The sequence below is a fragment of the Lissotriton vulgaris genome, chromosome 1_1 (assembly GCF_964263255.1).
Source record: "Lissotriton vulgaris chromosome 1_1, aLisVul1.2, whole genome shotgun sequence".
Classification (NCBI taxonomy): Eukaryota; Metazoa; Chordata; class Amphibia; order Caudata; family Salamandridae; genus Lissotriton; species Lissotriton vulgaris.
In genome coordinates, this window is record NC_141685.1 from 1,093,276,184 (window position 1) to 1,093,300,234 (window position 24,051).

The 24,051-nt window shown below is 42.8% G+C and overlaps 1 protein-coding gene across 1 annotated transcript in view; it reads right to left on the reverse strand.

The window, feature by feature from the left end:
* The window catches only part of MEI1 (meiotic double-stranded break formation protein 1), a 3,731,473-nt gene that overhangs the window by 2,350,644 nt on the left and 1,356,778 nt on the right, over positions 1–24,051 (reverse strand). Inside the window, exon 12 of the mRNA XM_086963480.1 lies at positions 11,465–11,576. Coding sequence (XP_086819606.1) covers positions 11,465–11,576 — 112 coding nt within the window. The remainder of the gene's footprint in view (positions 1–11,464; positions 11,577–24,051) is intronic.

Consider the following 24,051-nt stretch of genomic DNA (forward strand, 5'->3'; position numbering starts at 1 on the left):
CTCCTCCCCTGGATAAGCAAGCTGCTTGAGAAGCATATCAACACCATCTTGATGCTTCACCTGGAAACCAACCACCTACTCCATGACTCACAAGCTGGCTTTCGTCCTCAACTGGGGACAGAATCTGCCCTGTTGACTGTAACAGAACTAGTCCAGAAGCACATGGATCAAGGCGGCACCACAGCAATTATGCTATTAGATCTCAGTGCCGCCTTTGATACCGTAAATAGCAACATCCTAATTTCCCCTCTAGTACAATGCGGAGTGGCAGGAAATGCCATCACGTGGTTATGGTCCTTCCTGGAGGACCGCACATTTCAGGTGGTAGAGGGGGCCACCCGTTCTAAAATCTGGCCCCTCAACCAGGGCGTACCTCAGGGTTCCTCCCTGAGCCCAACCCTTTTTAACGTGTACATGGAACCGCTGGCAGGGATTGTTATCCCATTTGGTTTTGAAATCATAACCTATGCCGATGACACCTACCTAGTGGTAGCCCTGAACCAGCCTGGCAGCACCTCCCACAACCTGAGCAGCTGTCTCAAAGCAGAAACAGAATGGATGGCCCTGTCCCACTTAAAATTAAACGGGGACAAAACTGAGCTCATGTTTTTAGGAAACACAGCTGTACCAAGACCCACTATAGACTGGCCGACCTGCATGGGTACTCCCCCAGAGCCAAAAGATTGCATCAAAAGCCCAGGTATATGGCTAGACGACACCCTAAGCTTTGACCACCAAGCCACAATACTCTCTGCCACTTGTTTCGGGCTGATGAGAATGTTGAGGAAAATACTGCCTCTCCTCCCTTTCCAAGCCCGCAGGATAATGGTCCAGGCCATCATCCTATCCCGCCTCGATTATGGAAACGCCCTTTACCTAGGTGCACCAATCAGCATCACCAAGAAGCTTCAAGTAACCCAGAATGCGGCTGCACGCCTTCTTCTTGGCCTCTCACGACAAGATTCAGGAGCTGCCACCTTGAAGAAACTACACTGGCTGCCCATCCAGGCCAGGGTAAAATTCAAGGCGATGTGCATAATGCACAAGGCCATGTGGAACACAGCACCTGCAATGATCTGCTCCCTAGCTACCCCCTACCGCCCCCAGAGATCGCTGCGTTCTAGCACAGCATCTCTAGTCTCTAAGAACAAAATCAAACGTGCCAGATGGGGCGGTCGCTCCTTCTCTTGGAACGCTGCCTCTATATGGAACTCCCTGCCTCCCACACTGCGTAGCCAGCCCAACTTACTAAAATTCGGCAAAGAACTTAAAACATTCCTCTACCATTAAATTTAGTCAGTAGACCCCTTGATCCATCCCTACGAGGCCTCCGGGTAGTAATGCGCTTCATAAAACCCAATTTCATTTCATTTCATTTCATTATATATATATATATATATATATGTATATATATATATATATATATATATATATATATATATATATATATATATATATATACATATATATATATATACATATATAAATTCAAACACTTCTCCAAGCTTGCAGAAGAAACGAAGGACACAAACAGGGCTTTCACTGGGGTTCAAAACTGCTTTATTTCTAGGTGTTCGGCAGACCGGTTTCAGCTTCTCGCTTTCGTCAGTGCCCGCAGTCAGCAGTCTTTACCAGCGCTTCCTCACTCACGATGTTATGCGGTGCAGCCCCGCCTCCCTTTTGGAATGAGGCACACCTGCTCCCGACATCACTCCACGCCGCTTCAATACCGGGGTCTACTAGTCCCACAATGCTGTGTGAAGATGTCCTGTACTTGTGGGTAGCTCTGGCAATCTTTTGTTCACTCACCATGTGTCCCCTTCTCTAGCCCATTGGATTCCTGCAAACATCAGTCGGAGACGCCACTTATGAATAGCATCTCATTGGTAAGTTCCAACCCGCCGTTTTCACAGCAGCCTCGGTGCCTGACAGGTTTCCAATGGTGGGTCACAAAATTTCTCCGATCCCTCGATTACGTCAAAAAACAATGTTCCCATGTTTTCGTGACCTGCTTTGTTGAGAGCGTCCTCCGTTACTTTTTTTTTTTAAAAACAATTTTTACTGGCAAAACACAATAAAAACAAAAATGAAATCACAATAATACATCATTCCAGCAAATGTATATCAACCATACTCGTCGGCAACCATCATAGAGTCACCTAGGTAATCATAGTGCCCTTCCACAGGATATTTCCTCCTCGGCATATCATTTGTGGCATCAGAGACATTGGAAACCGAGTGTGGGTACTGGATCAACACCTCTGAACCCGCCCCCCTCTCTCCTCTCCACCCAACTGTAACCATCGCCAACTATTCTTCCCTCTTCCCTCCCTCAATACATCCCGCGCCCCCCCCAGGCGTGTCGTAGCGAGCCACTCCGTTTTAGATATATATATATATATATATATATATATATATATATATATATATATATATATATATATATATATATATTCACTGAAAAAACCATAGGTTTCACACCAGTTATAGTTAAGAATTAGCATTTAAAAAACCTATCAAATTCACTGAAAAAACCATAGGTTTCACACCAGTTATAGTTACCTTGAAATTTTACTGACATAAAACCATTGAAATTCCCATGTTATAGTTAGTTGGACTCACTATAACTTGCGCGTGTAATGCACTGCTGATGACATCACATATTACATCACTCATGACATGGTCAGTGACATCACTCATGACATCACTGATGACACCATCCAGTGAATGTGTGTCTTTCAGATAAATAAATATGTTTTATATATGTATGTTAAGGTCGATGGAAGAATATTTGTTTAAATTATTGTCTTAATGGATGTTTTTTTTAAAAAAAGGATTGGATAACTGCCTTATTAAGTGTATCTTAGTGAATACATATATTAGCGAGTAATGTTTAAATATTTAAATATATGTATCAGTGTTTCACTTTGTGTATAAGTGGCTGCATGGGTTGGTGAGTAGCTACATGTGTGTGTATATGGGTTATTAGATGTTTTTTTTAGTATCTTTATAATTGTCTGTTTGATTTGGTGGGGGTGTTACTTAGCACAAAGATGCATCAATGACTGACTCACTGTTTGTATGTGTTTTGAAGACAGCATATGTGTAGGATTGTAAGGGTGAATGAGTGTGTATATGTATGTGTTAGTAAGTGAATGACTGTCTCACTAGTGTCTTTATCAGTAACTACATATGTTTTAATGTAGTATTTGTGAGTATTGGTGTATATAATTGAGTATATGTGAGAGTGAGAGATTGAAAGAGTTCTTGTTTTAATAAGTATGTGTTTCTATAAGTGATTGTTTAAGAGAGTAAGTATGTGTAAGTTTCCTTAGAAGTAAGGTGGTAGTGTATGTATAGCTGTATATGCAAATAAATGGATGTTCAATAGTTTATTTGCATGTGTGAGTATGTGTGTGAGCAACTTTTTGAAGACTGCCAGTGTGTTAACGGATGTATAGGTGTCTCACTACATATGATGAGTTAGTATATGTATGAGTGACTATATAGAAGTGTTGGTGAGTGAGTGGATGTGTATATAAATGGTGGAATTACTGAATTGGTTGTTGTATCTGGTATAGGTATGTCCACTTTTTTTTAAATGTTATTTTTTATTTTTCAAAATGTGTTTTAAGGGTTACTTTACAGTGAAAGTAGGTCAGTCTCTCTGTCACAAGGATGGTGTCATCAGTGATGTCATGAGTGATGTCACTGACCATGTCATGAGTGATGTAATATGTGATGTCATCAGCAGTGCATTACACGCGCAAGTTATAGTGAGTCCAACTAACTATAACGTGGGAATTTCAATGGTTTTATGTCAGTAAAATTTCCAGGTAACTATAACTGGTGTGAAACCTATGGTTTTTTCAGTGAATTTGATAGTTTTTTTAAATGCTAATTCCTAACTATAACTGGTGTGAAACCTATGGTTTTTTCAGTGAATTTCATAGGTTTTTTAAATGCTAATTCCTTTCTATATCGAGTTTCTAACCTTTTTTTATTTTTTTACAATTTGCTGTTTTTTGTAAGTATTCATTTTTTTTTTTATATAATTTTTTTCTTTTGCGCTCTGGGTGCGCGCTCCGGGAAGCTTTCAGGTAAGCTCTCCGGTAAGCTTTCCGGTAAGCTAACCGGTGAGCTCACCTGAAAGCGCACCCAGAGCGCTACTTTCGTTCGTGAAAAAAATATGAATGAAAAGTTAATAATAATGCAAAACATTTCGTACGATACAAATAAAATCAGTTTTTTTTATAAGGAAAATGATTATGCATTTCTGTAAAAGTTTGATGACGTCACTTCAGCGCGCAACGTAAGTGCCCTCGGAAGCGCCTACGTTCGCGCCGCGTAAACGCACCCAGAAGCGCCTACGTTCGCGCCACGTTTGCGCCCCGGAAGCGCCTACGTTCGCGCCGCATAAACGCACCCGGAAGCACTCTGGAGCGCGCAGCGTAAGCGCGTCGGGTCATGTGACCTTAAAATAACACTTTTAATTGGTTTCTAACAGTTTTTTTTACAAAGAATGAAATCCCCACCCATTTCCTTCACTTCTTCTTTCACTTTTGTGACTGAAAGACCTGCCTTTTTGCTCCAGGATATTTCTTGGTTTTACAATGGCTGCCAGACAATCCAGCAGTGAGGATGACCCAGAATTCATCAATGAAGAGCCTCCTCAACGAAAAGTTAAGGAACATTTCATTTGGAAATTTTTTGAAATCCCACCTGGACAAAAAAAGGTAAATGCTCCAAAAGTGCAGTGCAGGATCTGCAAAGAAGAGCTGTCACGAGGTAACCCTTTGAAAAAGTACTCTTTTGGGGTCTTCACAATGATCCGGCATGTGCAGAGGAAGCACCCCCAGAATTTTGCCCGAGAAAGTGTCAGGGCTCTGGCACAAGAGGTTCCCAGTGATGGGGCCTCTACATCCACCGGAGGAGCAACTTCTTCTGGGAGGGGGCAATCACAGGAGCAGGTGCCAAACATTCAACCTGCATTTAACCATGGTGTCCTCAGATGCAGATACTGCAATCAACTCCTCACCTATGAGGAGCAAAGTGTCCAGCTCATGGTTCGAGCATTGGAGAACCATCACTGCCCTTCCCACCCCTAATTTATTTTGGTTTTTTTGCTCCTGTTGAGCAGTTTCCATTCCCTGTTTTTGTTCCTGTTTAGAAAAAAGAAGAAAACCAAAAGTTCTTTTCAGAACTACCTCCAATTCTCATCAAAGAGCTATATTCTTAAAAAAATGAAAAAGAGTAAGTGAAATAGAGTGCATTGATAATGGAAAGGAGAATGAGTAAGAAAGAACATAAAGGTATGAGAGGAAAAAGGATGTGAAGTAGGAGGACTGAAAGAAGGTGAGTGTTAGGAAAGAAAGTTATGAGAAGAAGAGTGAATATGGGGAATGTTGATATTCAATGAAAATGTTGAAAAGGAACAGGAGAGTTGAAGGATAAGAAAAGATGCATTGCTGGAGTTGAAGGTAGAAGGCCTCATTTATGAAGCCATGCGTCACTTTAACGCCACCAAAGCATCACTTTTTGTGACACAACAGTCCAATAAAAAATGCACCTTATTTATTCATATTTACAAAGTGGCGTTTCTAGGTAAATACATCACTTTGTAAACCCCTGTGCCACATTATTCCTACGTCAGGTGTAATGTATGCAAAAGGGACGTATTGATGCAAGAAAGGGTCGTAGAGGTGACACAGTGAATAAACTGGAGGCCTCATTTCTGAAAAGTGACGCATCGCTACGTGAAAACAGCGATGCGTCACTCTTCTGGGCGCACTCCTTATGACATTCCAGATATGTCCTATTTAATTTATGACTAATCAATTCGCAAGGAGTTACAGATACGTCAGTATTTCTGACGTATCTGTAAACACAAAATTGACACATTACTGGAGTGCGTCACAAAAGTGACACAACTCCAGTAATGCGTCCTTTCATATGGGGAAAGCACCATGTGAAAGGTCTTGCGTCAGTCTTACACCTGCTGTGAGGCAGGCGCAAGATTTTGACGCAAAAGCATCCTAAAAGTGAGGCAGTGAAATCTCATAGATTTCACTGCGTCGCCATTACCAAGCTTTTTACGGGGGAACGCCCCTACATTATACCTGACGCAGGTATAATGTGGCGCAGGGTTTTAAAAAGTGACCCATCTACCTAGATGCGTCACTTTTTAAATATAGCGCAACGAGGCGCATTTTTTTACACCGCTGGTGCGATGCGTCACTTTTCTGTGCGCACTCCTTACGACATTCCAGATGTGTCATATTTAATGTATGACGAATCAGGTCGCAAGGAGTTACAGATACGTCAGTATTTCTGACGTATCTGTGAACACAAAAGTGACGCATTGCTGGAGTGCGTCACAAAAGTGACGCAACTCCAGTAATGCGTCCTTTCACATGGGGAAAGCCCCATGTGAAAGGGCTTGGGTCAGTCTTACGCCTGCTGTGAGGCAGGCGCAAGATTTTGACGTAACAGCATCCTAAAAGTGACGCAGTGAAATCTCATAGATTTCACTGCGTCGCTATTACCAAGCTTTTTCCGGGGGAACGCCCCCTCTGCATACATTATACCTGACGCAGATATAATGTGGCGCACGGTTTAAAAAGTGACCCATCTACCTAGATGCGTCACTTTTTAAATATAGCGCAACAAGGCGCATTTTTTTACACCGCTGGTGCGAAGCGTCACTTTTCTGTGCGCACTCCTTACGACATTCCAGATGTGTCATATTTAATGTATGACGAATCATGTCGCAAGGAGTTACAGATACGTCAGTATTTCTGACGTATCTGTAAACACAAAAGTGACGCATTGCTGGAGTGCGTCACAAAAGTGACGCAACTCCAGTAATGCGTCCTTTCACATGGGGAAAGCACCATGTGAAAGGTCTTGCGTCAGTCTTACACCTGCTGTGAGACAGGCGCAAGATTTTGACGCAACAGCATCCTAAAAGTGACGCAGTGAAATTTCATAGATTTCACTGCGTCGCTATTACCAAGCTTTTTGCGGGGGAACGCCCCCTCTGCATACATTATACCTGACGCAGATATAATGTGGCGCAGGGTTTTAAAAAGTGACCCATCTACCTAGATGCGTCACTTTTTAAATATAGCGCAACGAGGCGCATTTTTTTACACCGCTGGTGCGATGCGTCACTTTTCTGTGAGCACTCCTTACGACATTCCAGATATGTCATATTTAATGTATGACGTATCATGGCGCAAGGAGTTACAGATACGTCAGTATTTCTGACGTATCTGTAAACACAAAAGTGACGCATTGCTGGAGTGCGTCACAAAAGTGACGCAACTCCAGTAATGCGTCCTTTCACATGGGGAAAGCACCATGTGAAAGGTCTTGCGTCAGTCTTACACCTGCTGTGAGGCAGGCGCAAGATTTTGACGCAACAGCATCCTAAAAGTGACGCAGTGAAATCTCATAGATTTCACTGCGTCGGTATTACCAAGCTTTTTGCAGGGGAACGCCCCCTCTGCATACATTATACCTGGCGCAGGTATAATGTGGCACAGGGTTTTAAAAAGTGACCCATCTACCTAGATGGGTCACTTTTTAAATATAGCGCAACGAGGCGCATTTTTTTACACCGCTGGTGCGATGCGTCACTTTTCTGTGCGCACTCCTTACGACATTCCAGATGTGTTATATTTAATGTATGACGAATCATGTCGCAAGGAGTTACAGATACGTCAGTATTTCTGACGTATCTGTAAGCACAAAAGTGACGCATTGCTGGAGTGCGTCACAAAAGTGACGCAACTCCAGTAATGCGTCCTTTCACATGGGGAAAGCACCATGTGAAAGGTCTTGCGTCAGTCTTACACCTGCTGTGAGGCAGGCGCAAGATTTTGACGCAACAGCATCCTAAAAGTGACGCAGTGAAATCTCATAGATTTCACTGCGTCGCTATTAACAAGCTTTTTGCGAGGGAACGCCCCCTCTGCATACATTATACCTGACGCAGGTATAATGTGGCGCAGGGTTTTAAAAAGTGACCCATCTACCTAGATGCGTCACTTTTTAAATATAGCGTAACAAGGCGCTTTTTTTTTACACCGCTGGTGCGTCACAAAAAGTGACGCACAGGCGGCGCAAAACTGGCAGCGCAAGGCCTTCATAAATATGATCCTGGATTTTCCCCTTACTTCGCTCCCCGGTGCGCTTCCCGGTGCGCGTACCGGGCGCTCCCCCCGCGCAAATCGAAAAAATTATTTTTTTTAAATGCCCCGCGGGACCCTATTTGAGCCCCCACATTAAACCTAGGGGGTCAGGAGGGGGTCTACCCTGCCCCCTTATGGTCAATTCCCCCCTTTGTTTTTGCCACCTCTTGTGTCTCGATTTTACCGAGACACAAGATGGCGGCCGCTCCGGACTGTTTAGAATGTTTACAGACACCCGAGAGCCAATCAGCTTTCTGCGCGCAAGTCGCGTGGCGCGCCCGGTGCGCTCCCCGGTGCGCGAACCGGAGCGCGCCTATAGATATATATATTTTTTTGAACCTAAATTACTCAAAATCCACTGGAGCACATATCTTGAGACATAGCAAAGGCACATCGGGCTACTAGTCCCTACAATTTTGCCAAGTTTGGTGTAAATCCATTCAGCCGCTCGAGCTAAAAGTGAAATCGACCGCCCTATGGAAATTAACATGGGGAAAACGCGTTTTGGGACCCCCCTTTTATCTCGGCCCCCGCTTGACGAATCCCCCCCCAAACTTTCAGGGAAAGACCGGAACTTGACGAGGCCATTTTGAGGCCATTTTCAAGCAGATTCGTCAACCGGTGCCAAAGTTATTCCAAATAGAATTTTGAGATTTAACATTGAAAAAAATCCTAACTATAACTACCTACTGGCGACTGCCAGTAGGTAATATATATATATATATATATATATATATATATATATATATATATGTATATATATATATATATATATATATATATATATATATATATATATATATACACAGGCTATGGAGGTTGGCCTTTTGCAGGGAGTTAAGCCGAAAGCCTGGCTACATCATTAAAAACAATGATGTTCACCCCAAAAAAACATTTAAAATCTGAGTTATGGTTCTAGTTCAAATATGCAAAACCAATGATATTCTCCACATATGTTTATCAATGCACACAAAACTCCATAACTAGGGCCTCCTGCTATGCACAAAATACCAATTTGCAATGATGCAGAAACAAAGATAAGCGCTATCAAGAGAACAACATGACAGGTGGCACAAGTTCTTGTTAGCGATGTGCACTGCTAACCATAACTGGCAAACTGAATTGGTTTTGCGAATTCAAGCCACAACCATACCTCCGTTTTACTAGAGAATATATATATTTATATATCATTTTATTTTTTTCTTTTGTACATTTTGGGCCTTGTATAATCTCTCTTATAACTCACAAAAAGACTGTGATGCCTCTCCACCCACTATTAAATTATAACAATGGTCCTCGAAGGAGCATTTAGAACAATTAAATACATTTTGACTATAATAAGTACTATATTCCACGGTGTCCAGCCGGACACATAATTTAATCAATTAAATAAATGTTTCAACATTTTAGAGAGCAACCAACAGTAAAATGGGACACAGTCCTGCATCCAGTACATGAAAACAAAACACACATACAAATAAATAGTAAGATTTTCAGGCAAAAAAAGAGGCTTTGAGTAAATGAGAATACATGACAAGCTACCCATAATAGTTATCACACTAATATAACACAATAGTTTTTTGCGTGAAACTATTACATAGGTCGATGAGGTTTCGATCCCTTTTAAAAGAATAATGGGATCATCATCAGGACTGTTTGATCTACATGCCTGAATATTACTAAGCTGCCATAGAGCGGAATAGGCTTGAATGCTCCAGGTCCAATTTAGTGAATCGGAGATCTGTCACAGGCACGGGTGAATCCTTGGCTCTCAAGGAGCCGCTAGCGTAGCGTGCAAGCAACGTGGTGGATACCACACTGCAGAAAACCGAGGGGCAATTCCTGAGTTATTGCAGGTTTAGTTGGTCCATATGACGGTTCCTCAAGTGCCGGCATCGGTGGCTGAGTGCAGGGTTCTTACTGCGCGATGGCGAGGAATCTGATTTGGGATCCGAATCCCTACGATAGGCTTTTTAAAAGTTTTTTTTTCAAAACAATGCCTGGATATTTGCCAAAATAATGGAATCTTAACTTATTTAGGTGGTGAGCTGCCTGGCAGGCTCAGGTAATATTTTATTGTCTCTGCAAGTCAGTCTCAAAGTGCTTGGTTTTCTTTACAGAGATAGGTGGCATAAGTTGAAGCAGTCGGGCCCTTCTCTCCTGAAGGGTTCTGTATGGTGTGATGATGTTAAATGAGTACTGGCCCATGTAGTGCTCAGGAAAGCAGAAAGGAATCTATAGTACAGACATAAAACTGTCACGCTACCTCTGCACCAGGAACAGTTTTAAACACTGGTGCTATCAGTTGAAAAGTGAACAGTTGCCCAGAAACTGTTGTAACTGACAAAATCCTGTTGACCACGGTAGCTGGCCCTAACTAATTGGGAACATTTTAAAAAGTAAATGTGAGGTAATTAGGGATCCTCTGGTAATGAGCAAAAAAGAAAACTGTGACTATTTCTGCGGAACAAGACATTGTGTCATATTTACACTTTGACAGACGATAATCCAGCCATCAGGGTGGAGGACATTATGTCCACCACCCTGACGTATTACTGTCTGCCAAATTTAAAGATCACCTATGTACCTGCGGTGATCTCTGTATCTTAGTGGTTCCTGTCAAGTTACAAAAATGTGTGAAGGATGGCCACAGTAGGTTTTGCTGACTGTCCACCAAACTTTTACATTGTTTTGTTTTTCAAACACAAACTCCCAAACTGTGAGCTTGTTCTTGAAAAGCAACAAAAACACCCTGGGAGTTTTCTTTTAGGATTTAGGGTTCATATGTTTATTTCGGGTCCCTCCCCACCAGGTTTTTCCTGGCAGTGACAGACAGACAAATATGAGACTGTCCACTATAATGACACCATCCACTCTAAACCGAGTGTTGTTGCATTTGAGACGGACTACCCTGTCCACCAAACTTTAATTACAGTCCGTTGTTTTGGTTCCATCACATTGAATTTTAAACTGACATACCCCCTGCTTTCTATTTACAGACCCAGAATACAAAAAAAGAAAAAGAGTAAGAAAATACTTCTTAATTTATTAACATAGCTCTTAGTGTCGCATTTCTGGATTCTCACTGTCTGTGAGTGTGTTATAAAATTCTAGCATGAAGAAAATCTGTTGATGGACACTAAACATATTCGCGGTCACATGTATCATTCTCAAGAGCAGATCTGATGAAGACAGAACTTTCAATATATTCAACTCGCATTGTAATTTCACCAACTTAAAGTTGTAATATACTTATTGGACTGACTCACCATCGAACGGTGTTTGGCTGCAGGTAAAGAAAGGTCATTGCATCTTTTAAGTACTGCTTCCACTAATCTTTGCATATCCTCATACTGCACTGGGATGCTTAGGTGCTCTTTACTAAGGATGGAAAGTTGAAAGAACAGAATCTCATGAGGAGAACTATCAGTTTGAGAGCCATTAAGTGGAATACATTAAAACCCCGTGTAGACCTATTCGGACCTCATACAAGTAGTTTTGCTATCCATAAGTAATATCAGTCCTCTGTCAAGGGTATCTTCACTAAATTCATAAACAATGAATATCTGTACCAACGTGCAGAAACATTTTAAAACAGAGATAATAAGTTCACCAAGTACAACACAGAAATAATGCTTCTAAAAAGACATTTGGCTAGCATTTTCTATATATTTTAAGGGAACAAAGAAAAATGTAAAACTAGATTTTAAAAATAAAATGGATTTAAACATGTAGCAGTATGCTGTTTTAAAACCTTCTAACTTCCAACTTTAAAAAAACATGAAAATGTTTCCCTAGGCATACGTCACACAGTTAAAAAAAGATCACTGTCACTATAAGGCTAACTCTTGATGTCCTCCCTTCCGGCATTGCACGCCTTCAGTCCGGCCCAGAGACCAACCCACCACAGGTGGTCAACCGCTTCCATGCACAGTCTTTGGCTGCGCAGAGCAGGGGTTAGCCACAGGGTCTGGCATGAGCCAGTCCGTTTGCTGAACCCACAACAATGGGCCAATAATCACTGCATGCAGACTTTGGCCCTCCACAGCAGAGGTTGGCCATAGAGCCTGGCCTTCAGAAAAACCCAATTGTGCACGGTTGCAGGCCATGCAAAGCAGGGATGAGCTTCAGGAGCTACCCACCCGCCAGAGGTGAACCTACCCCTGCATATGTTCTTGAACCACCTGTCGAAAAATCTGGACAGAAAAATCATGAACGCAAAGGCGTTTTCCAGAGCCACTATTCATTTATAAAGGTTTTTTTTTATAAAACCATAGAGATATTTTTGGAGACGCTGGTTATAATAATTATGGTGCATTTATTGCAGTACATACTGAACATGTGCAATCTTGTAACATCTTGCTGTTTGCTGGCTCTCTCCTTGTTGTCCAGTCATTTTTAGAGATATTACAAGCTTTCCTCTTTTACTGCATGTTAAAATTCAAATGTGTGTTCTCCAAAAGGGTGGCCTCCTGGCCTCTAGAGACCATGGGCTTGTTTTTCAGAAAGCGTAAATTGTTCAAAGAATGAGATAGTGCCTTTCCTTTTTCTTTGGCGATCTAGGGCCCGATGTAGGTACCAAATACCGGTCGGAAACGGCCGATTTCGGCCGTTTCCGACCGGTATTTGGCCTACTGAGATGTAGGGGACCTTTTTTTGTCCGATTCGGTATTTTACCGATTCGGTAAAATTACCGAATCGCAAAAATACCGAATCGGTAATTTTACCGATTTTTTAAATTTGGGATGTAGGTGGGACTACTTTCAGTCCCACAGGCCCTTCAGATTCGGTATTTTAACACCCAAACCAATTGGGTGTTAAAATACCGAATCCAGGTGTGCATGCACATGTGTGCATGCACACCTATGCCATGTGACAGACAGACATGCCCTTAGGGCATGTCTGTGTGCCACATGGCTCACATGCCTTTTTTTGGGGTGCTGGAGGGTGTCAAAGTGACACCCCCTGCACCCTTGCACAAATCGGTAATTACTGAATCGGTAATTACCGATTCGGTAATGCCCATTGATTCCTACGGGCTTCAAGGCCCATAGGAAGCAATGGGGGATACCGAATCGGTATTTACAGAATCGGTAAATACCGAATCTTACAGAGTCGGTATTTACCGAATCTGAAATACCTACATCTCCCCCCCTCTAATTTACCACTTCATAAATACCTATTCGGTATGATTCGGTATTTATGAAGTGGTAAATGTAGATTTACCTACATCGGGCCCCAAGACTCCCCATTTTTAACCTTGACAGGCTTTTTGATCAAAACCCAGTCACCCATAAAAATATCAACAGGAACAGAATTACACTTTGAATCAAAACTCTTTCTCATATGCATTCGTTTGGCATCCACTCTTTTGTGAATAGCGCCCAGATCAATTTCCTTGTCCCCGGATAAATCCTGAAGCCAGGAAGGAAACAAATTAGAATGAGAACCTCTGTTCCTCAACAAAGTAAAAGGAGAGACTCCTGTAGTACAGTGTGGAGAAGTGTTATAATGCCATACCTTTGCTCTGATGAAATTATTCACATTCATTCCGCAAGACAACGCCGCTTGAATGCCCTCCTTAATCACTTTATTCCCTCTCTCTACTAAACCATTAGAAGATGGGGAATATAAAGCAACCTTGAGTTGTTTAATGTCCAAATCACTAAGAAACTTCCTCATCTTATCAGAAACGAAATGAGTGCCATTGTCGCTAATAAGCATCTTAGGAGCACCTTCCACATCAAAAATTCTTTTCAAAAATGAAATAGTAGAATCAGAATCGGGAGTTTTAATAAATTCATGATACATCCACTTAGAATAATAATCAACCAATAAAATAACATATTTGCACTCCTGGTCTAAAACAGAATAAGGACCTGAAAAATCAATACCAACTTTTTCCCACGCTACATGTGGAAATTCAGATGGAGATAAGGGAACTTTCATTGTATGCCAATCCTTATCAGAGACAAGGCATTCTGGACAAGAATAAATTAATTTCCTGACCTGTTCATCCAAAGAGGGCCACCAGTAGTGTTCCTTAATCCTCATAATGGTCTTGGTAATCCCTAAATGACCTTTGTGGGATTCACCTATGATCAAAGGGCGTAATTTGAATGGAGGAATACATTTGTCACATCTGGAAACAATATTATTCTCAACTGAGAGCTCATCAGAAACCTGCGAAAACCTACGTAACTCTCCCTCCAAACACCTAGGCTCCGGCCACCTAAGAGTTGAATAGTGGATAACCTTTTGAAGCACAGGATCACCCTCACATGCAGACTTCCAATCATTCTCAGATAAAACAGGGGTTAACTCACAAACAGCATCCACCATGGTGACACATTCGATATCCTTAGCAGAGATATCCTCATCATCATCCTTCACCATGGAAAGTCTCGAAAGACAGTCGGCCCTAAAATTTTTACCACCACTAATGTGTTTGACATCAAAATGAAATTCCTGTATCTTAGAAACCAACCTCATCAATCTAGCCGACATACATGAAGAATTGACCTTAATAAAAATATAGATAAAGGGCTTATGGTCGGTAACTAGCTCAAATTTCCGACCCCAAATATACGTTCTAAACTTCTGAACTGTCCATACACAAGCCAATGCCTCCCTTTCAATGGTACTATACCTAGTCTCGAACGTCTTAAGCGAACGCAAAGCAAAAGCCACTGTCTGTTCATTGCCTCCTACTTTCTCAGTTAACACTGCACCCAAGCCAGTAATACTAGCATCAACTGTTATGACAGAAAGACAATCATCCCTGAAAGCGTGAAGAGCTTTAGCGGATACGATCAATTTTTTAACTTCACTAAAAACTATCCAAATCAGGGGACCAAGCAAAGTTGCAACCTTTCCTCAATAAGCCGCGAAGGGGTTCAACTAATTGAGAATAAGCAGGTACGAATCTAGCGTAATACTCTGCCAGACCGAGAAAAGACCTGAGAGAGGTTTGGCATCTTCGATGGCTCTAATCACTGAGAACTTTGGTTTAATCCCCTCACGGGATACGGTATGGCCCAAATAATCTAGCTCTTTAACAGCAAATTTACACTTGTCCCTGCGTACAGTCATCTTTTTAGACATTAAAATGGTGAGAACACGTCTCAAAATTGCATTATGCTCTTCTAAAGACTTAGCATAAATCAAAATGTCATCCAGGTATGATTCAACTCCAACCACCCCACTGAAAAGAGAATCCATGAGCTTCTGGAAGACACTTCCAGCCGAAGCTAAACCAAAAGGAAGACGTAAAAATGTAAACGGTCCGAACGGGGTGATAAAAGTAGTCAACTCCTGAGATTCTTTTGATAACGCAACCTGATGATAAGCCGATTTTAAGTTGATCAATGAGAACCACCTAGCCCCACCAAGATTAGCAAGTAGTTCATGGATCTTTGGTAGAGGGTGGCAATCGTCAATAATATTTTTGTTTAAACCGCATAAATCCGCACAGAGCCTAATTTCGCTGGTCTTTTTGTGAGCGACCACGATTGGAGCCACCCACTGTGAAGAATCAACCGGCTGAATGATCCCTTGCTCACACAATTATTTTAAAGAACTTTCTAACTCTGCACGTACACTCAAAGGAACAGATCAAACTTTTGAGCTACAGGTTGAGCTCCTGGAACCAATCTTATCCTATGCTCAAAACCCTCTACACTCCCTACTTTGTCACTGAACACAGGTTTAAACTCCTCCATAATCTGTTTTGTATCAAAAGTTTGACCATCAGACATGCACTCCACACTTGACACAGGAAGATCCCCAACCTTAATTGGATTGTCATCCCCGGGAACCAAATATAAACCCATACGGGCAAGATCCTTCCAGCCAACTATATTTTTGCCTTTCTCAGCAACATAAGTTTTGGTAACAGTTTCTCTACCTAAACATTGTACTAAACCCTCAAAATACCCAATCATGTTGATGTCCTTTTCCCCAAAGGCTTTCGGGTTTACATCTGAACGCAACAATTCCACCTTTTTTTCTCCATAAATCATAGAAGGTAGAATCTCTCAAAATAGTGAAAGGAGAACCAGAGTCCGCCATTACCTGTAAAGGAATGCCATCAATTATTGCAGAGCATAAAGGACCCTTTATGTCACTAACTTGACCATTATAATCTAATGTGACAACAATATTATTAAAAGTGTTGGTACAATAATCAACATCAGATTCTACATGGTTAACTGTAGGTGTTTTCTTCAAATTTCTACAAACACCTTGAAAATGGCTCATCTTTTTGCAAATGACACAACGCCTGTTAATAGCAGGACACCCCTGAAAGTTCCCAAACTGGTTCTTTGATCCACATCTGTAACAAAAATTAGATAGTTTCTTCTGAACAAATTTCACATTTTTGCTTTTAACGTTCACAGAACACACAGAACTGTCTTGGCATGGGTCAGCAACGTTAACTGAATTGACTCCACCTTTTGAAGCGTCAGCCATCACTTTACTCGTAAGCGTAGAATGCTCAATGCTTAAGGAAAGATCGATTACTTCATTCAGAGATGGGTTTTTGCAACCTAGAATCCTCTCTTTGATCTTCCGTGAAGAACAGTTGAAGACAAACTGTTCCCTGATATAGTTATCGCAAAGAGGACCGAAATCACATGTGGTTGCCAAAACTCTAAGAGCAGAAATGTATTCTCCAACATTTTCATCTTCTCTGTGTTTCCTAGCATAAAAATTATGTCTTTCTAACATAATATTTAGCTCTTCAGCAAATTGTTTCTTTTTCTTTTTCTTGCTATCATTGCCACAGTCAGTTCAGTACTGTATTAAGAGATGATATTGAGGCTAAACACTATCAACCATGTAAAACGCCTAGCAATACTGAGTATGATTCTACCCAGACTCCCTCGGGGAGAAAAAACATCCTTTGCAATATTAGGTCACTCTCCAAACATACTGCCGAAGTATGGGACCTAATTTCCTCAAAACAACCCGATCTGTGCTATCTCACAGAAACATGGTTAAAACCATACTCCACTCCTGCTATAACCCTAGGAATTCCTGACGGCTACAAAATAGTCAGACTGGACCGGCCTATAAAAACTGGTGGTGGGATAGCCATTGTGCACAAACAAGAAATTAGCATTACGATATTAGATGAGCTGAGTACCCCTGAAATCGAATTACTAATTTTTAAAATAGTATGGTCCCCCAAAGAAAGTCAAAAAGGTGCCCTAATATACCGTCCTCCGGGGCCTTGCACAAATTTCTCCAATAAGCTGATTGAGCTACTGGCCCCTCACATAAATAATGAAAGTAACTTCCTACTACTAGGGGATTTTAATGTTCACAGCGAAAAGCTGGATTGTAATGAGGCACAGACCTTACTAACAGACCTATCCTTATTAGGTCTTATAAAACGAAACTCTGGGCCCACCCATCAGGCGGGACATACTCTTGACCTGATTTTATCTACTTCTCTGTCAGTTTCATGTCTACCTGGAGTACAGGTTAACTGGACTGATCACTTTATAATGGAATTCTACACCCCGCATTTTAACTCTACTCCTGCAAGCTCTATCTCCCTACCTAGTGTACGCAGACAATGGCACAAAGTTACTGCTGACTCCTTCAAGGGAAAATTCAAGCCTTTTGCCATCCTCCCCACTGATAATGCTGAAATGGCACTTGGAAAATTTGAATGTGCAACTAGGGATGCGATAGAGAAAATTGCTCCCATGAAGCATTTTAAACCCAGACCTGCAAAAAAACAGGAAGTCTGGTTCTCGGACCATTTAAGGACATTAAAGCTAGCCGCCAGGAAGCTTGAGAAGAAGTGGAGAACCTCTCATTTGGTAGAGGATAAGAACAAATATTGGGATTCACTATCCACCTACCACAAAGCTATCCGGGTAGCACGAAAAACCCATATTACGGCACAAATTACAGCTGCAGGGAACTCACCTAGGGTCCTCTATCAAATCCTTCAAACATTTGTTAAACCTACAGCATGTGAAACATCTGAGGTAGCATCACAGCAGTTGTGCAATGAAATATCTCAATTTTTTACAGAAAAAATAGATAAAATCTATGAAAAAATAATTTGCACCAACAAGACTATCACTACTGATACAGCGCCTCTCCAAATAGATGCCGACCTGAAGCAGAATACTCATTCTCTTGATACCTTTCCTCCCATTTCGTCTGATAACATCCTCTCTTTGATCTCACAGATCAAAAGTGGTAGCCCAGACGATACTATTCCAGCGAGGATAATGCCTGCTCTAGCTGACCAACTCTGCCCTGTGATTGGAGACTTGGTAAACCTCTCGCTAAGCACAGGCAATGTCCCTAGAGAATGGAAACGAGCCATTGTTAGACCAATCAGGAAAAACACTGCGACTCCGTGGACTGAATTGGCCAATCTGAGGCCCATCTCCTTACTACCCTTCCTAGGGAAAATGACTGAGAAGCATGTCAACCACCATCTCTCCAGCTACATCGAACTTGCTGGGGCTCTGGACTACTCTCAGTCAGGTTTCAGACCTAAACATAGCACTGAATCCACCCTTCTGTCAGTCACTGATGACTTGCACATGTACCAGGACAAGGGCATCTCAGTAATCTTGGTTCTCTTAGATCTGTCTGCAGCGTTCGACACCGTGTCACATTCCATCTTGACTGAGCGGTTGTCGAACGCTGGCATTAAGAACAAAGCCCTTGCCTGGCTAAGGAGTTTTCTATCCGATCGCACCCAGACTGTCACCATGGGTGCATATCGTTCAGCGGAGATGGAGATATCAAAAGGGGTGCCCCAGGGTTCGTGTCTAAGCCCGACCCTCTTCAACATTTATGTGGCACCCCTGGCTAGAGTGATGCGTAGGTACGGGTTTATCCCAGTATCCTACGCTGATGACACCCAGCTCCTCTTCCCCTTTAAAACCCTCTCCGCCGAAGTAAGAAACTCCTTCTCATTAGGCATGAAGGCAGTGGCGCACTGGATGTCCTCAAACTGCCTCCAGTGCAACGTCAGCAAGACGGAAGTCATGCTGTTTGGGGAGGCCAGGATGCTATGGGCCCCGGATTGGTGGCCACAGGACTTGGGAGCAGCCCCAGAACCCAAGCAGATAGTGAAAAACCTGGGGGTCCGTCTGGACCAAGAACTATCACTAAAACAGCATTCCAATTTTATCTCGGGTTCTTGTTTCCATACCATCAGCCTGCTGCGTAAAGTCTTTCCTTTACTGCCAGATTCCTTTAGGAGGACGCTAGTACAGGCACTCGTGCTAAGTCGGATCGATTACTGTAATGGCCTGCTGCTTTCCGCCAATGAAGGCGTGTTGGCTAAGCTCCAGGTCATTCAAAACACAGCGGCCCGCCTGGTTCTGAATGCTCCGCCACGAACTCCATCTAAACCCCTTCTTGAGCAATTACATTGGCTCTCGATCCGGCAAAGAACAAAATTCAAGATAGCCTGCCTGATACACAAATGTCTCCATGGACAAGGGCCTGCATATCTGGAAAACAAATTTATTCCCTACATTCCATCTCGAACACTAAGATCTAGCAATAATCTGCTCCTAGTGGTGCCCCGCGCTAAGAAAGCGAGGCACGGGAATAAAGCGTTGTCAATTGCAGGACCCACATTATGGAACAAACTCCCTTTGTCCCTAAGACAGTGTACTGAGCACTTAAAATTCAGAAGGCAACTGAAAACTGTCTTATTTAAAAATGAGATCTAGCATCTGATCCAATTTACATCTTCTGTTTAGTCGGCACCACAAGCGCAGAGATACTCCATCTGGAGTTGATTCGAGCGCTATAAAAACCAGCAAATAAATAAATAAATAAATAAATAAATAAATAAATAAATAAATAAAGCGAGCCACTGCCTCAAGATATATATTCCAATGACGGTCACCGCTTTGAGCAGGTGGAGGGATTGGAGGAATACTTTTAAAAATACGTTGTGCTGCCTGGCCAAGACACCCAAAAAGGATTGCGAATTTGCGTTCAGAGGAAAAATCCATAGCATCTAAGCAATAAGATGGTTTTCAAACAAAGCAAACCACTCTTTCCAAATTATTTCAGGGCTTCCAGGTTTACTCAAAAAAGAAGGGGGTTGGGTGATTTGCTGTAAATATAAATTAGCCATAGTAAAATAAACAGTACAAAGCACTCCCTTTTGTATTAAAAGCACCCCCTTTAAATGTAGTAATAAGCACCAATACAAACAGTAATGAAAATTGAGTGGCAAAACCAATAAAAATAATTAATACGCGGAAATAAATTGAAGGATGAAAGAACAATTCTTCCCCAAAGCGTGCGCGTCGCTGTAGTTGAAAAAAAATATGATTTGGAAAGCGTGCGCGTCGCTGTAGCAACGCGCTGGTGATTATAATAATTGAATGACAGAAAGCGTGCGCGTCACTGTAGCAACGAGTTGGTAATCACAATAAATGAATAATTGAAAGCGTGCGCGTCGCTGTGAAAACGCGCTGGAATAAGTGATTTAAATGAAAATCCATAAAGTGTGCGTGTCGCTGTGACAACGCACCGGTGACAAATTCAATCCGAAAATTTTACAAGGATATAAATGAGAAAGCGTGTGCGTCGCTGTAGCAAAGCACTGATGTCCATCAAATTGACATCTCAAACAATGCTTGTGACGCCCAGAAAACCTTCGTGAAGAACAGGAACCAATAACAATTAAATATATCCAATGGGCAAATCACAGCTGAGTCACAGGCAGTAAACTGGCCAATAGACGATCTCAGTCTCTTATGGCCAATCCTCACGATTGTGAGATAAAGCTTTAAGCCAATCGCGCATACTGAAGAAAGTTATTCGACATACCTTGTTCCTCGGTGAAAAGAATTGGAATTCTCACCGGAATGTTTCACGGAGTGAAACCAACGATAGAACTGGTCAGGTGCGTCCTTAATTAAACATCAAGGATTTGGTGAAAAATTCTTGCGTGGGTATGGGTGAAGTTTAAATCCCGATTGTCGCCAAATGTAGCATGGAAGAATCCACAGGAAAACGTAGAGTAGTTGAAGAAAGGTTTATTCCATACAGTCATAAACTTCAGCCGATGCACGACGCTTCTGTCCAGCGGCAAACCTCAACGGTGACTGACCACACATTGAAGGCAACCACCGAATGGCCACATCGCGCGTGGATGCATAATCAAACAATAACACATTGCATGCGGCCACATCGCGCGTGGATGCATAATCAAACAATAACATATTGAATGCGTGCACATCGCGCGACACACCGCGCGATGAGCACGAGTAAGTAAGTAACCACTACACACTGGCTGACTGTTGACAGAACTGAAAAGAGATAGGTTGCCCTTTAACACAGCTGCCCTGGTATTGTTTGTTGTTCGCTAAGTTGTTTTGTGTGAATTTTAGATCATTTTGAACCAAACTAATGGGTGCTATATTGAAAAAGCCTTATATTTCTTTTGTACCTTCTACTGCGGGTCAGAAAACCCCTGCCGAGGTAAATCCTGCATACGAAATGATGATGGACATCGCATTCAATACGTGTACCTGGATTTCTGAATAGCATCACTATACTGCTTCTGATAAAGATTTACAGTCCTTTAGTAAGTACTTTAAACATTAAAAAGCTAGATTTCCTGAGACAAACAATGACTAACAGAAAGCTGTTACCTAGACCCACACAGTTTGAGCCACTGAAGAAATAGGATAACATAGCCACAGAGAAGGAAAGGAAGAAAATGCTGAAGCAAGTCAAGGGCTCATTTAGATAGTGGTTGGAAAGCAAATGGGATCGTCAGGAGATATGTTGAAGGGAAGATGCACAGGAGGCTGTGTGAGCGGGAGCCGCAAACATAGTCAGACAAAGTGCAGGCCATGTAGTCCATGGAAGTGGTCCAAGAGGCCATGTCACAGGTAGTGATCCAAAGGTCAAGGCGGGACTAGGATCCACGTGAACTAGTCAGGCAGGTACCCTCGCGCTCGCCAGGGCGTGCCTGCCGCCAAGCATCCAATAGGGAATTGTAATCCATGATTGAGTGGAGGAGGCAGTGGCTTATGGGTGTTGCATGCGGTCTTCAGAGCGGTCCAGTTTCTGCAAGGTTTAAGTCACCCCCCCATATCAAGGAGTGAGGACCCAGAGAAGTTATAAGTTGCCAGACATGTGCAAATAAGTCGGTGTTGTCAGAGTTGGGGCCATAGAGTGCCGCTAGTATCAGCGGCTGGTTTGAAAGTGTTCCAGCTAGGATCACATGGCCACCCTCCGTGTCAATGAAGGAGTGGGTGCCATATCAAGGAAGACCCCTCCTAAAAAGGATGGAGGCACCAAGTGAATAATTACAGTACAAGGCAGTGTAGGACTCTCCCCAGTGACAGGATTGCAGCCTAGATGAGGTAGCAGGGAGGAGATGCGTCTCCTGGAGGAAACTAACGTCTACTTGGGGGCTGATAAGCACGCATAAGACGTGCTTTAAGGTGGTCATTCAGACCCCTGATGTTCCAAGTCCAAAAGGTAGTGTCAGTCATGTGGCAACTGAGAGGCGGTGAGTAGCGCAGTGCCTACGGTCCATGAAAAAAGTGTTAAGTGCTAGTGCAATAAGATACAATACATCATGTAATGTATACAGACAGTCACATGACAAAATCAGAACAAAAGAAATAACAAAGTGAGCCTCTTGCAGGAAGTGCCAATTACGGAACCCTAAGAAAAAAAAAACCCTCCCTCCGCCCACTCCAACCCCCCCAATTAGGTTGAGAATCTGTACCTCCCTCTCCCAGGGATCCCAAACTTGGAGAACTGAATACAGGAATGGGAGTCATCCCAACGGGGTGCGTGCGCACAGCCCCCATGTAGGCAGGCTAGCCGAGCATGGTATAGTTCTGAGGGAGGCAGCTTAAGGGTGAAGCTTGCGATTGCAGGAATGTTCTTGGTTGAAAGCAAGATGGGCAGGGTATTTAAACTGTCCCAGAGACCCACAAATCCCAAAGGGCATCAAGTGTCCCCACATTGCTGCCCTCCGTAGCATACAAAGATAACAGGTTTTTATGTGTGATAAAAGAAGGCATGAGACATTGCATCAAACATAGCGCATGGGCAGAACAATATAAAATATGCATACAATGAGGCAGGGCAAGGCATGTAGGGATCAGTCATTGTCACTTATGCGGCAGTCCTCGGAATTAGTGTGACGGCTTCAGTGAAGAACTTGGGTTTCTCTCCAAAGTCAATGCGAAGTTTGGAGGGGTAGAGCATCGCGTACGTGATGTGGAGCTGTTGCAGGATGCGCTTGGCAGGAAGAAAGTCCCTTCGGGCTGCCTGGACGGACTAACTAAAAGTCGAGGTAGAAGGACAACATGTTGCCCTGATGTTTGACCTCGTCCAGCTCCTGGGCCCTGCGCAGAATGGAGTCTGGGTCCCGATAATTCAGCAAGCAGACGGTGATGGGCCTCGCAGGATCCCCGGGGTGGGGGGGGGTCGAGGGCCAAATGACCTATGTGCCCGTTCGATGATGAAATGGGTGGACAGGACCGGGCCGAATAGATCATGGAGCAGGATTTCGAGATAATCCTCAATTTTCCCGGTCGCAGTGGTTTCCGGCAGGCCAACAATATTGTTCCTTCAGGAGCACGCCTCTAGGTCCTCGTTCTCGGCACAAATAACTTCAAGGATGTTATCCATTTTGAGGAGCTTCTGCGCTCCGGAGGCTCCAGCATCCTCGGCATCCGAAACCCTTGCCTCAAGCTGGTCAATACATGTGTCGTGGGAGTCCATCCTCTGTTTAACCTGGTCAAGACGGGGTGTTTGATGGTCTATTTTCGTGTTGCTGAACTTTAGGCTGCACTTCACTTCTAGAAGAATGGTTCTAAGA